The sequence below is a fragment of the Lolium perenne genome, chromosome 4 (genome assembly GCF_019359855.2).
Source record: "Lolium perenne isolate Kyuss_39 chromosome 4, Kyuss_2.0, whole genome shotgun sequence".
In the NCBI taxonomy this organism is placed as follows: Eukaryota; Viridiplantae; Streptophyta; class Magnoliopsida; order Poales; family Poaceae; genus Lolium; species Lolium perenne.
The window spans coordinates 293,978,708-293,993,492 of NC_067247.2; the positions used below are offsets into that span (position 1 = coordinate 293,978,708).

General features: G+C 49.0%; 1 protein-coding gene and 1 long non-coding RNA gene across 4 annotated transcripts; one reads left to right on the forward strand and one right to left on the reverse strand.

Moving 5' to 3' along the window:
- The first annotated feature begins 213 nt into the window (after nucleotides 1–213).
- LOC127295799 (pyruvate decarboxylase 2) lies at nucleotides 214–4,847 on the forward strand. The gene is made up of 6 exons (XM_051325799.2): nucleotides 214–814; nucleotides 970–1,133; nucleotides 3,174–3,824; nucleotides 3,920–4,037; nucleotides 4,125–4,313; nucleotides 4,406–4,847. The coding sequence occupies exons 1-6, from the start codon at nucleotides 242–244 to the stop codon at nucleotides 4,574–4,576; spliced, it is 1,866 nt and encodes a 621-aa protein (XP_051181759.1). The 5' UTR covers nucleotides 214–241; the 3' UTR covers nucleotides 4,577–4,847.
- A 308-nt stretch (nucleotides 4,848–5,155) lies between these two features.
- Nucleotides 5,156–6,668, reverse strand: LOC127295803 (uncharacterized). 3 transcript variants are annotated; one of them, XR_007848102.2, is made up of 4 exons: nucleotides 6,446–6,668; nucleotides 6,126–6,188; nucleotides 5,573–5,671; nucleotides 5,156–5,463 (listed from the first exon to the last, which is right to left on the reverse strand). It is a non-coding gene; the product is annotated as an uncharacterized lncRNA (long non-coding RNA). The 3 variants fall into 3 exon arrangements; XR_007848101.2 differs by having other exon boundaries at nucleotides 5,573–5,675; XR_007848100.2 differs by having other exon boundaries at nucleotides 5,573–6,188.
- Between the last annotated feature and the right edge of the window lie 8,117 nt (nucleotides 6,669–14,785).

The following is a 14,785-nucleotide window of genomic DNA, read 5'->3' on the forward strand; positions in this document are numbered from 1 at the left end:
ACTCCTAGTATCTGTGCAGCTGACAGTGGACCTAGGCAAAGTCTCCGCGGCGGGCGCTGCGTGGTACGTGGTTTTTGCCTTTCCCGAAGTAAAGAAGGCGCGTTTTGCTCGAACACCCCTGCTCTTAGAAGTAAATCGCAGTTCGCTCCCCATGTGCCACCTGTGTATAAAGTGAGGCCACCTGCCTCTCGTCGTCAACCACATCAACACACACCAGGCCTGACACACACTACTCGCACAAATGTCGTCGAAGAAACAAAAACTCGACCAAGGTTTACCACATTCCCCCGAACCCCACAACGGCTCTGCTCCGTACTCCTCCACCCAGTCCGTGATGGACATCGACGTCGGGCCCGTGAACGGCGCGTCGCCGGCTGCCGCGAACGGCGCGGCGGCACCGGTGTCCGCTGGCGAGGCGTCGCTGGGGCGGCACCTGGCGCGGCGGCTCGTGCAGGCGGGCGTCGGCGACGTCTTCGCCGTGCCCGGGGACTTCAACCTCACGCTGCTCGACCACCTCATCGCTGAGCCCGGGCTGCGCCTCGTCGGCTGCTGCAACGAGCTCAACGCCGGGTACGCGGCCGACGGCTACGCGCGCGCCCGCGGCGTGGGCGCATGCGCCGTCACCTTCACCGTCGGCGGCCTCAGCGTGCTCAACGCCATCGCGGGCGCCTACAGCGAGAACCTCCCCGTCATCTGCATCGCCGGCGGGCCCAACTCCAACGACTACGGCACCAACCGCATCCTCCACCACACCATCGGCGTCCCCGACTTCTCCCAGGAGCTCCGCTGCTTCCAGACCGTCACCTGCCACCAGGTACGCGGCGCGGCGTTTACCTGATCGACATGCATCGCCTCTTCATGATTCCTGTTATTTGTTGGGGATTTTCCTTCAACCCGATGTACTGTAGTACTCGTAATTTGTTGGGTTCGAGGGTTTGATCTGGTTTGCCCTGTTGTTTGTGGATTCAGGCAGTGGTGACCAATCTGGACGACGCGCACGAGCAGATCGACACGGCGGTTGCCACGGCGCTCAGGGAGAGCAAACCGGTCTACCTCAGCATCAGCTGCAACCTCCCCGGGCTAACCCACCCCACATTTAGCCGCGACCCCGTCCCCTTCTTCCTCACCCCCAGGTACCATCCTGCTCTGTTCATCTCTTTTTTCGAGAATACGTCCTGGAAGACGTATCAATCACATAGAAGAAGAGGCCGACGGCCGATACAACTCCACACACACCCAAGACGATACATAGCCAAGCGGCTTACAACACCCCGCTACAAACGACCCGAAGAGAACGACCCGCCCCCAAAATCCTACCAAAAGAGGTGAGGAGATGGAGCACGGAGCCACCGAACCGCGTCACGAACCAAGCGAGATACCACCATAGCACGACCGCGACTCCAAGGCAGCCCGGACCAACGTACCTCCCCTCATGAGCCTAGAAGAGTCGGCGAGGAGAAGGCAGGATCCTTCGGACTTGGAGAAGCAGCTGACCAGGTTGCATCCACCACGTCGTACATAGCGCCTCGAAGCCCCAAGCCCTGGCCAGCAGCCAACACCGGCAGCGCATCGCAATGTCCAGCCTCCAGTAACACATCGGCCTCTCCCCAAGTAGCCTCGACAACGTCTTCAAGAAGAGAACGACGCCATGGCGCCGCCGCCGCCTTGCCCGATGGACTGGACATAGGGTTTCCCCTGGCACCAGAGGAGAGGGAAGGCACAGTTGGGACCAAAGATCACGCCTTCAGGAAGGAAGCGGCTCCCTCGGGCGTCGCCGTGATCCGCACCGGAAGCACCGGGCAGGGCTTTCACCCTGGTCCTTCACCGTACCCCCGATGCCGCCAGCGGCGAACTGGAGACGATGGACGTAGATGCAGATGCTGGCTTGGACCGCCACCAGAAAGGCAAGAAGCCACACCGGCCTCACCGTCGCCGAAGAGGAGTGCCGGCCACCACCGGCCTCACCGGCGGCCATCAAGAGCTCGAGGTAGGAAGCCACCCTTGCCGGCCAACCACCACTGCAGCTGCACCCACGCAGCACGCCGGAGACAGAGCTCCTCGCGCCGCCACCACGCCCCGAAGCCGCGGCCCGCGCCGGCCCGCACAGGCCCAGATCGAGCCCGGCCGCCACGCACCACCACAGCCACCACGCGCAGCTGCAGCGGCCACCACTGCCGCCTCCATGTGCGAGAGGACGCCCCTGACGCGGCTCGCCGGCCGCCGCCGCGCCAGGCCCCGCCGACCTCCGCCGAGATGCACCGCCGCCATGGATCAGCGCCGCCCCGCACGGCCCGCCACGCGCCGGGTAAGGGAAGGCCCGCCGCCGCCGGCACCGCGCGGGCTTTGCCCGGCGGCACACGCTGGCGGCGGCAGGGGAGGGAGGGGAGAGGGGGAGCGGGTGGGCGGCGCTAGGGTTTTCTCCCCTTGGGCCGCCGCGGGGGACGACCAGGGGAGAGTATCCTTCCAGCTTGCCGCTTTTGCCTGCTCTGTTCATCTCGTCACTCACAGGTTTTTTCCCAATTATTATGCAACCGCATTACATCATGTGACATTTTCCCCAACTTGTCTACTATAGTACTACGCACTACGCTGTGTTTTTAACTCTTGATTTGCATGTCTTAACACTGCTGGGAACTCCCAGTATTGCGCTTACTGGAATCATTAGCATTCGCAATTTAATATGGGGAATTTTGATGCTATTTTACTTGCATCAACTCTGCTGTAGTAATACTTACTTGCACTGTAATATGAATATACAGTATATGTGAAGCCATCTAACAATGGATTGAACTGTTTTGTGAAATTGCAGGATAAGCAATATGTTTGGACCATTGAACATTTCCACCAAATTATCTAGTGCGTAGAATGATGTTTTGACTCTTGATTTGCAGTTGTTGCTATCTGAGTTATCTGATAAATTTAATGATCTGTTGGGAGCTTAAGATTTTAGTATTACCCAAATGATCTTCCTAGTTGATCCAGTAGTCCTATGCTGGGATAGTTGATTCAATAGTGTACCTATTTCATTGATGCTCTTTGACTAATCTTATCTGATGAATTTAATGAGTGTTTTGTCTTTTGTGACATTTCACTATAAGTTGATTAGCCCCCTGATGAAATAAATTGTATTGGCTATGCATTCTAATGAATTGCACTGTGTTGTGAAATTGCAGGATGAGCAACAAGATGGGGCTCGAGGCTGCAGTGGAGGCAACCGTCCAGTTCCTGAACAAGGCGGTGAAGCCGGTGCTTGTCGGCGGCCCCAAATTGCGCGTTGCCAAAGCACAGAAGGCCTTCATCGACCTTGTGGATGCCAGTGGCTATGCCTATGCGACAATGCCATCGGCCAAGGGCCTTGTTCCAGAGACGCACCCCCACTTCCTTGGCACCTATTGGGGCGCAGTCAGCACCGCATTCTGTGCAGAGATCGTCGAGTCTGCTGATGCCTACATCTTCGCAGGCCCTATCTTCAATGACTACAGCTCTGTTGGCTACTCTTTCCTCCTCAAGAAGGACAAGGCCATTATCGTGCAGCCTGACCGTGTCATTGTTGGGAACGGCCCTGCATTCGGCTGTGTCATGATGAAGGAATACTTGTCTGAACTGGCGAAGCGGGTGAAGAAGAATACCACTGCCTACGAGAACTACAAGAGGATCTTTGTGCCTGAGGGCCAACTGATGCAGTGTGAGGAGAATGAGCCGCTGCGTGTCAATGTGCTCTTCAAGCACATCCAGAAGATGCTTACGGGTGACAATGCGGTGATCGCAGAGACTGGTGATTCCTGGTTCAACTGCCAGAAGCTGAAGCTGCCTGAGGGCTGTGGGTGAGCATTCTTACATTCTGAATTTGCACTGCTGTGACTTTGTATGTTTCCTTGTTCATTGCCTTGTACTGAGCGGGGTTGTTTGCACACTTCAGGTATGAATTCCAAATGCAGTATGGTTCAATTGGATGGTCAGTGGGTGCATTGCTTGGATATGCTCAAGGGGCGAATGACAAGCGTGTGATCGCCTGCATTGGTGATGGGAGCTTCCAGGTGAAATTTCTTACAGTACCTTATATGTTGCTATCTTGTGGAAATTATATTGTGTTCCTAATCTGATCTTGTGGCAACTATGTGCAGGTGACTGCCCAGGATGTGTCGACGATGCTGCGGTGCGGGCAGAACAGCATAATTTTCCTGATCAACAATGGCGGGTACACTATCGAGGTGGAGATCCACGACGGACCTTACAATGTCATCAAGAACTGGAACTACACCGGCCTTGTGGACGCCATCCACAATGGGGAGGGCAAATGCTGGACTGCTAAGGTAAGCGATGGTCCATTGCGTAGACCAGTGCAAGCATCACAATGAGGCCGAGCTCGTGGAATTGCTGCTGATGGATGTTGTGATATCTGCAGGTGAAGTGCGAGGAGGAGCTGACGGCAGCGATTGAGACGGCTCTGGGGGAGAAGAAGGACTCCCTGTGTTTCATTGAGGTGATCGCGCACAAGGACGACACCAGCAAAGAGCTGCTGGAATGGGGCTCCAGGGTCTCTGCAGCCAATTCCAGGCTACCCAACCCTCAGTAGATCAAGCTTACCCTCCTCTGTCTCACTAAGTAGATTGTTTAGCATGCACCTAGCACGTTGGCCTCCGGAAAATCCTTAGCACGTTGGCCGCCAGAAAATTTCTTCTGTACTAGTCGATCGTTGCCCTTCGTTTAATGTATCCATATGCTCGGTAGCTCTGTTTGTCTGTACGTTCTGCTTCTGTTAATTTCCTACTATTCGTCTTTGAGATTTTTTTTCTCTCTTTGAGGAAAAAGATATCAAGAAAATTTAGTTTTCCTTCTTATCTGAACTTCTGTGCACCTATCGCCACGACGCTATCCAATGCCGTGACATGCAAATGACATTTTAGCACTGATAGATGCTACCAGAGGTTTTAGTCGGTGGTGGATCTATGGTTCACCGTTTGAGGTGCCATACTTTTACTCGCATAGTATAAATGCCCGTGCGTTGCCACGGGTTCTCAAATTTCATTTCTTCAATGCACATATATAATTCACAATTCACTATAAAAAATTTAAAACAAATCAGGGATATTATAATGTACGATAACATGATAATACTGAACGCAATAACAAGACGACATTGTTATGCATCTGGGTGGTTTCAAGTTCTAAGTCTTCTTTGTACTTTTCCGAGGTAAGTCTAGAGAACATGCACAATCAGTTGGCATATGAGTATCTAATGAAGAACGAATATGTTGATGTCAACTTTAATTAGCTGAAACTCATAGTCGAGATGGAGGTATGCTGAGAGCAAAGCTCTAAACTGATCAACCGCAAAATTAACTCCTTTCTCTATCACGAACATGTAATTTTCCAGATCCTTCTTTAGTCTTCTAGTTTTACGGCCTATCTAATCAGACAAACAGGTTTCATCCGCTTCCAACCATTCAGCAAAAAAAACATCTGCAAATAGAAGGATGGAATCGATAGATAAAAACAACATGTAGTAGGCCATAATATTTTGATAAACATGAGAAGTGACAATCTAGCGGGTGAATAGAACAGGTCGTACCGGACGGTATGACGTGGTGAAGATCTACGTGGGCGTAGCAGAAACAAAGCTTCATAGGCCTAGAACATGTCACCGGCGGAATAATTCAGGGCTTCGCTCCTGGCTTCGAAAGTTTAGTCCAAAATTAGCAAAAAATTATAGGAAAAATTTGTACGATATCAAGTTTCTATTGAAGGGCTCCATGTACTCTATATAATGGCATCAAGCCCTGTAAGCAACATCTTCATCCGAGAAAGGAATATCTCCTACATGGGTACTATTTACTCCAGCCTCAATTGCTCCAACATTACCCATACAATATGTAGTGCCATATCAGCATATGTCAAGGCTATCGTTTATGTCGAACATGCTCCAGTCCATGTTTTTGCCCCACACCAGGTTAACCTCCTTGCACTTGATGAAAACATGTGCTCCTTCCTCACTTCTATACTTATATTGCAAAAGAGATATTTTTTGAAGGGGAACAACGTAGACACTGCAGGTATTACACATAAGTAATACTCCAAATTGTCGTTAACAATTGAGATTTAGATTTGAGAGAGTGGTTCCATACCAACAGGAAGCTCAACAGCAAAGCTAGCTTCGGCATGACTGCATGAGCGTCTGCAATAAATTCCTAGAGGGCAAAGAAGCAAATGTGAGTGAAGGGATCCACCGAATTTAAATTCTCAAAACCCATATTTTGTTCCAACATATTACAATTCAACCTCGGTTTAATAGTACCCCTCTTGATGTATCGAGCTCTTGAATTAGTGATGTGTTGCAACGAAATACAGATGAATAAATAGAGAAACCAAAAAAGACAGTTTATTATGCATTCTTTTTTAGGGTAGTTTATTATGCACTCTTGACATAATGATCAAAGTGGATTACCTAAGAGAATAGAGAGAGGGGAAACTATCATGCTCATGTGCGGCATGCTGAACTCCACCATCTCTCACTATCATGTTTGTTTCAGTAGGTTGAGCTCCTCAGCTTCACCTAATAAGAGTCAAAGAAAGAAATTTTGTGAGGTCAAATAACCACAAATATTGCTTGCACAAGCATACTGAAAAAACCGTTTAGTGTTTATGCAATAAGCAGCCCATATCCCAAATTTTATTAGGGCCGTGGCAGATTCCGGTTACAAAACAAAAATATAGAAAAACAGTATGTATATACTGATTTGCCTCCTAATAGATATTCTGGTGGCTCCACTCTAGATACATGTTGAAACCCTGAAAAAAAGAACTGAATGAAGGATGTCGTTCAGAAATATCAACAAAAGGACAATAATTATCTCAGGGACATGTTAGATTATCTGAAAGATAAATATGCAGTAGGTGTGCGCCAGTGGTGATTTCGTCAACCTCAAGATATGCCGGCTCAGTCCCTCGGAGGTGCTCATAGGGGTAGGGTGTGCGTGCGTGCGTTCTTAGGGGTGTTTGTACGTGCGTGTTTGTGAGCGTCTGCGTTATACTGTGTTCTGAAAAAAAAAATGGATCACCAAATAATACCTGTATATTGTCATCCTCGATGTTGGTGAAGACGAACACCTACAAAACAGATTGCAGTGGAGATGTAATACGGAGTACATGTGTTAAAATAACCTAAATGGAAACACGCTTAATCATATGGTGAAGCTAATACTCCAAAAGCAACCATCCTAGCTAGCAGGCACGCCACCATGATAAAACCAAATCAATGCCTGGATGAAAGGGGCTCTACACATTTTCATCTCTCGATGTTAGTATGCAAATCAATCACTGGATAACGAAAGGAACCTACACTGCAAATTCATTTATCTACATTGTCGGATGGGTGATCAAGCAGGTGACGTGATCAATCAGTATTGGTATGAATGGAAAAAGAAAAGCACATCATAAACCTGAGATCCGCCAAACTGGTACGGGAGTCGCAGAATCGGGAATAGAGAGCCACATGCGAATTTTGCATCCTTGGCGAACTCGGCGACCAGCGTCGTGCAAATTTTGGTTGTTGCCGCTGTGAATGTGCAGTATTACCTGCATGACGCAGCGAGGAGGTTTAGGGCATCTCCAACCCGCGACCCAAACGGACGCGCTGGGTCGTTCGTTTTCGGCCGTTTGGGTGGCCGAACGGACACCCGGACAGCGCCCCGCGTCCGCGTGTCCGTTTGGGTCGCACGCTGCGCCCAACGCGCGGACGCACCGCTAGGCCTGGAATTAAAACTCGAAACTCGCGAGCTAAACGAGTAACTCGTGACTCGACTCGCCTCGACTCGAACTCGGTGTATAACGAGCCAAGCCGAGTTTCATATTTTGTCGTTAAACGAGTTCAAGCTAAACGAGCTGAGTTCATCAAACTCGCGAGTAGCTCATTTAGCTCGGTAAAAACGAATTCGGCCCAAGACCACCAAAATGCGCAAGTATATTTGTTATTTTCTCAACTTGGCAATCTTATGCTGATGATATATTGATCGTTTTGGTTTATATTTTTGTGGTACCATAGTCCTAATGCTTGTTGTTCATTATTTATGCCCAAATATTCGGGAAAATGCATTGTACATATTATATGTTATATTTGATAGTTTTAAACGAGCTACTCGTGAGTTACTCGCGAGCTTTGCGAGTCGAGCCGAGTTTCAAATTCAGACTCGATTGCTAAACGAGTCGAGTCGAGCTAACTCGATTGTTGACCGAGCTTTAGCGAGTCAAGCCGAGCTGGCTCGGCTTGGCTCGAATTCCAGCCCTACGCACCGCATATGTAATTAAAATAACAAAAATAAAAATAAAAAAGGAAAACAGCCAAAAATAAATTTAAACTAGTGGTTAATTAAACTTAGCCCTATTTTGGGCAATTTTTACACAAAAGAAAGCCCTATATGAGCTTTAAACTAAAAAAAAAAGAAACCCTAGACAGGGTTTGCGAGCACGGTGGCCGCCGGCAGTACTACCCCCAGTAGTACTCGTCATCGTCGGCGTCGATGACGACGACGCCCCCCGGCGGCGACGCGCTGTTCCGGCTCGACACGCCGGAGGGCACCGGGGACTTCGGCCAGGGCTCCCACTGCGCCCTTTCCCAGGCGGAGTGCGGGTTCGGCGGGCTCGCCGGCTGCGCAGCCGTGCCCTCCGCGCGGACTCCTGCCGGAGTTGCTCCTCCGCTGCGGCCTGCGTGGCCAGCGCTCCTCCTCCGCTAGGCGCGTGGCCAGCGCTCCTCCTCCGCGGGCGCGCGGCCGGCGCTCCTCCTCCTCCCGGAGCGCCGCCGACGCGTAGCCTCCTCTGACGGCGCGCCGGCTCGAGGAAGGCCCACGCCTCCGCACGGGCGTCCTCCCCGGGCCTTCTGGCCGCCTCCTCCGCGCGGAGGTGCGCAGCGCCTCGGCGAGGTGCGGCCATTTGGCCAGCTCGTCGAGGTCCCGCTGCTCGCGGGACGCCGCGAGCGCCGCCCTGCAGCCTCCGGGTCGTTCTCCTCCTCCCGGGGCTGCGGCTGCGGCCGGGCCGGGGGCGCGGGCTCGTTGATGTAGAGCCCGCCGGGCGGCGGCCAGCCCGCCTAGCAGGTGTGGCTGGCTGCGCGCGAGGCCGCGCCGCCGCGGATGTGAAGCATGTGCGCCGGCGCGCATCGTGCTCCACCTCGAACCACAAGTCCCAGTTGGGACTTGCGTCGCCGTACGCGGGGTCCTGCTGGAGGTCCGCCGGCAGCTGAGCGCGGCGCCTCCGGATCTCGACGTAGCGGGCGCGGCCGGAGCCCGGGATCGGCGGCTCCGGAACCCGAGCGGGGCTCAGGTGCCCGCCGTGGGGGAGGTGCACGTCCCCACGGCATTGGGACACCGGCGTCCCCGAACATCTGCGCCACCGCTACGGTGACGTAGATCCTGGTCGCGTCGGGAGGCGCCGGCGGCCCCATTGCGAACGCCGGCGGCGCGACTTGCCGGCTGCTGCCGGCCTCGTGGTCGTTGGCGGACGGCTCGAACTCGCGCTTCGGGGCCATGGCGGCGCGGAAGCTTCGAGCTCGCGCGTGCGGCCGGAGTGGAAAGTGGGGACTGGATAGGGACAGTCCCCTTCCCCAGTCCACATTTAATAGGACTGGGGCACCGACAGGTGGGCCAGCCACGCGGACAGGGCGGACACGCGAGAACGCCGCGTGCCATCCGCGGCCACGCAAACCCGGCCCAGATTTGGGCCGGGTTTGCGTCGTTCCGGACGCCGCGGCCGTCCGCTTTTGCGGTGCGTCCCCGCGTTGGACCGGGTTTTTGTCCGTTTCGACCCATCCGGACGCGCGGGCGCTGGATGGGTCGCCCGGTTGGAGATGCCCTTAGTGCATTGGGAGTACCAAAAATCAATCGCTGACCGGCCAAGCAGGAAGCGGCCATTAGAAATTTAGGATGGAGAGGTGGTGGGCGGCATGAGCGTCACATCCTTGACGCAGCTATCGCCGCGGCCGTCCCAGAGTCGCCCGTCAGCAGCCCTCGGGTAGATGTCTTTCAAGTCGTCGTGCGCCTCCCCTCACAGCTTCCCTTTCGCCACCCCTCCCGGAGAGTCCTCGGGCGCCACCATGTCCCGAAGGGCAATAAATTTCTCGCGTCTGCAATAAATTCCTAGAGGGGAAAGAAGCAAATAACTGAGATAATTTGAGGGAAATTTTGGAAAGTAATCTTCTCACGTAACCTTCCTTAATTCTAGCGCTGGAATTTTCAAAAACGTTTTTAGGGAATGGAGGAATATGGGAAAAAGGGGTGACTGCATGGCCAATTCTTAAATTCCGTGATTGTGGCAATCCCTTGATTGTTGGTATACAATGTATTTCCATAAGTATTGCTTGACGGTGATACGCTGAAGTTTTTAGTTGTAGATTTTTAATCAGACGGTGCGGATGCGTTTTGGTGGGAGGGCAAAATGGTCTTATTAAAAATATGCTTGACGAAACCTGGGACTGGAGGAAAAAGAGGAACTTCGTTCTTTTTAAGTATATAATATAATATATAGTAGAGATAATTTTGTTGTGTATGGACGGCTCAACAAGAATAGCATGTAAGTATAAAATCTAAAAGAATTGTAATACGGAGTACAAATATTCGAACATTTGGGTTTTCGAAATGACCAATATCATTATATATGTTTGACTTTAGAGGCAACATCCAAATTTAGATAAATCTAAGACAACCTTTTACAGACGGAAGTACGTATTAGTACATAAAAGAGGCACACGCGGTTTGCTCAACAAGTAATTTTATTCTTGTAAATATCTGATAGTACTGTGGTCCTTGGCTCTTACGCCTTCCGTTTCAAAATATAAGACACTATTTTTTTTCCTAAATATTTGGTTAAAGTTAGTAAGATTTAAATATAATATAAAAAATATTTCATGATGAATCTACTAATATTGGTTTGATGTTGTCGATGTTGGTATATTTTCTATAATATTTTAAATATTAGGATAAAATCCATTTGCCTTTGATTTTCAAATGCATGGAGTATTAACCATTTTGTTTTAATAGGTTATGTATGAAGAATTTTAGTAATGCAATGTATCCATATCTAGATGATCTAACATGAAATTCAGCTAGAGGCGACTCTTTTTCAATTCTTAAATACTTTCTAACTCAGTTTTGCCTAAGAATATCAATTGGTTCCATATCGGCAAACATGCATGTGTGTATTACACCATGAAGCTTTTTCTTTACTCCTCATCGATTAGTACTTTATCATAGGATTGCATCATATCTTTATGCCCTAAGCCCCTAAGGATCGTTCGCTGCAATAATCCAGTGACAAATCATATAGATAATATCTCAATGATCATTAGGAATAATATTACTGAAACATGGTTTGTTCCTAAAAATAGCAACTAAGTAGATGTTCATTGCATTGTCATCCCATCTTGCCCGTGGCAGTTATGCACCCATCTTCCCAGTTCAGCCATACTTTTACTAGGTTGAATTGGGTATTGAACGCCAGAAGCATATTCCACACAATCTTGCAACGGAACAAGATTAAAACAAAAATTATCTATGCTATCATCTGCAGCACCCACAGACCATACATAAGATACATTGTCCAGTCATCCCATCCTTCTCAAATTGTCTTATGTCAAAAGTTCTTCCCCACTTGCAATGTTGGTGGATTAATATTTAATCGTGTTGTGCATAAATAATTATCGAGACATTTGTATTAGGTAGTACTAATTTGTTAGGATGAAACAAAGGATAGGAGCTTAGCCGCAGCCTGAAAGAAAAAGAGCCGCTGCCTCCACCTTCTACTCCACCATAGATCGGTTCCCCCTACTCCAGCTGGCCTCGCCGGTGTCAGGAGGGGCGGCGAACCCAATCTATCAATGGAGGTTTCAATGAAAGTAGTGCTTTTATATAACCAGATTAGGTTAGGGTTTTAGGTAGTCGTCTTCTTTTGGTTCCAACATCAATGAAGATGACATCGTCTACAATAATTGATCTCATGTCCACTTTTTGATGACGAGATCTTCCTTCCGACATTAATGATGGTGTTGGAATATTAAAGTTCTCTAGATATGGTTCTTCGGATCTTACTTTACCCGATCGACCTAGGATATTTTCTCATGGTTGCCGTGAAGATGTTTATCCTTACAATATTTATCACGGCTGCTACGTCCTCGACAATGGTGATTCGTACCGTCGGGTTCCCGGAGATGTCGACCAAGCTGGTCGGTTGCTTTTCTCTGGCATACTAGTGTTGGTACTATTGCCGATGGTGATTGACCACTTCAATGGTTGCACACGTACACGTAGCCTTGTCATTGCGGCTTAAGTTAAAATTATGGGAGAACCTTCGTTGGTATTTTCAAATATGTGGTTTGTATCTATCTTCATATGCTTTCAGAAAAGTAAAAGATAGTATCATGGAAGAAGAAAGAGTTTGAAGACCTTGAAAATTTATTGGTTTCTTTCATACTTTATTTTGTAATAGTTAAAACCAGCTCGTGTCTCATTATCATGTACTATTTATCAATATAAATATATGTGGTACTTTTTAAGGATACGTCATGAAAAGACGTATCGGTTTCATAAAAGAAGAGGCCAAGAGGCCAAGGTACAACATACCCATGACACAGATACCACGGGTACAACTCCACGCTAACCCGATGGGATAGCACACACGGCTAAAGCAACTACTCGCAACATCTCCACTTTTATACCGGCGCAAGTGCACCTCTAAACAACCTAGCCGCTCGCCAGAGCTCCGCATCCTCAGAAATCTTCTGGATCACTGTGTCCTTTGAAGAAGTCACACCTTCAAAAACCACGTCATTCCGGTGACGCCATAGACTCCAGCATATCAACACCGTCGCCGTGAATACACTTAACGGAGAAAGTATCAATATATGTGGTATTGATTGTCAAAAAAAAGGTAATACTCATTTGTTGAGCGTGGATACACTTAACGGAGAAAGAAATCTAGAGGAAACCATTAGTCTCTCTCAATGAAATATACGCACCAATTGGAAAGATAATACAAATATATCCTTCTAATACCTTTTCCATTTTTACGTATTCTTTTTCATGTTTTCACTATCTGCTTTTTGTTGCCTGGTTCTTTTCTCTTTTTCAATATTTCAAGCAAAATAAAGCAATGAAATGTTATTCTCTTTGTTTATAAAATTCAAAACACCATCCATGAGTTCCGTAGATATTTGTCTAAGATACATGTCACGAATGTTCAAAAAAAGTTGCATGTCATGAATGGTGGAGCACATTTCAAACCACAAGTGATTTTTTTGTCTGACAAAATACAAGATTTTAAATATATTTTACTTCATATGCATGGTCATTTTTATCCAAGAAAACAAGCTTTACGAGTATCTCTATTTGACAGTCGTTGTTCAATTGCTGAATGAATTTCAATTGAAAACATTTTTATAAAATCGGAGTATTACCAACAGAGTTAGGCAACATGCCTGTCTTAATCAACTACAACTGATTGGATCAGAGAGTATATAAATTCGATCATTGGGTAAAACGCCATGTTTAGATTTGAATTTTATTTAATTAATCCTAAAATTCGATCGATCAGACGCTTCCGAGTCTAGAAGAGTTTTGGGCGTCATCTTCGTCCTTGTTTTTTTTAATTTCTCTGCATTCATATCACGGAGAGGAAAAAAGTTATTGACCCTTACAATCACAGAGAAACACAAACACAAAGGACCAAGAACACCTAGAACACCGTAAGACCACCATAACCCATGAAGATCTCCGGAGCCCTGTGTCATCATCCCATAAACTTGAGAGAAGACCCCTGCAGCAAAAAGAACTACAATCAAGCGCAAGCAGGTCATCATCTTCGACCACGGTGCAATTGCCACCACGCTGCTTCCTCCTTCCTTGACACCAGCGCCGAGAAGGCATGGACACCAATCCAACACGCCTGCAGCAGCCGTCGCCATCTTTGGCTTTGAGTACCGCGGAAAGTGTCCCTTCCGAAAGGAAGGGAACTCGAGTCAACCGACCGGTCCAGCACCGCGGCCGGGCCATCCGCCCGGGCAAACCAGGAACTCCCTCCAGCATCAGCGACGAGGAAGAAGAAGAACAGCAGCAACAAATCATACCGACAAGGACGAAGAAGGGTCTTTCTCCCGACCATCTGGCCGATTTTGGCGTCGACACGTCGGACCGCCTCCTCCCCTCGCCACCAAGGCCGGCCGGAAGAAGCTGCAAAACGTGACAGCCGCAAACCACCAGAAGAACACAAACCCTAAAAAGGAAGACAGTGGTGCCATCTCCTTCCTCTCCCTCGCCACCACGGCTGGCCGAGGAGAAGGCAACAACATCAGCACTCCTTAGACTCCAGAACAGACTCCGCAAACTCCACGGCAGGGTGATGTCTACTTCCCCCTCCTTTCCTGTAGACAGTGTTGGGCCTCCAAGAGCAGAGGTTTGTAGAACAGCAGCAAGTTTCCCTTAAGTGGATACCCAAGGTTTATCGAACTCAGGGAGGAAGAGGTCAAAGATATCCCTCTCATGCAACCCTGCAACCACAAAGCAAGAAGTCTCTTGTGTCCCCAACACACCTAATAGGTGCACTAGTTCGGCGAAGAGATAGTGAAATACAGGTGGTATGAATATATATGAGCAGTAGCAACGGTGGCAGAAAAGTGCTTGGCGCGTAGTTGATGGTGGTGGTATTGCAGCAGTAGTAACGCAGTAAAACAGTAAACAAGCAGTAGTAACTCAGCAGTATTTAGGAACAAGGCCTAGGGATTACACTTTCACTAGTGGACACTCTCAAC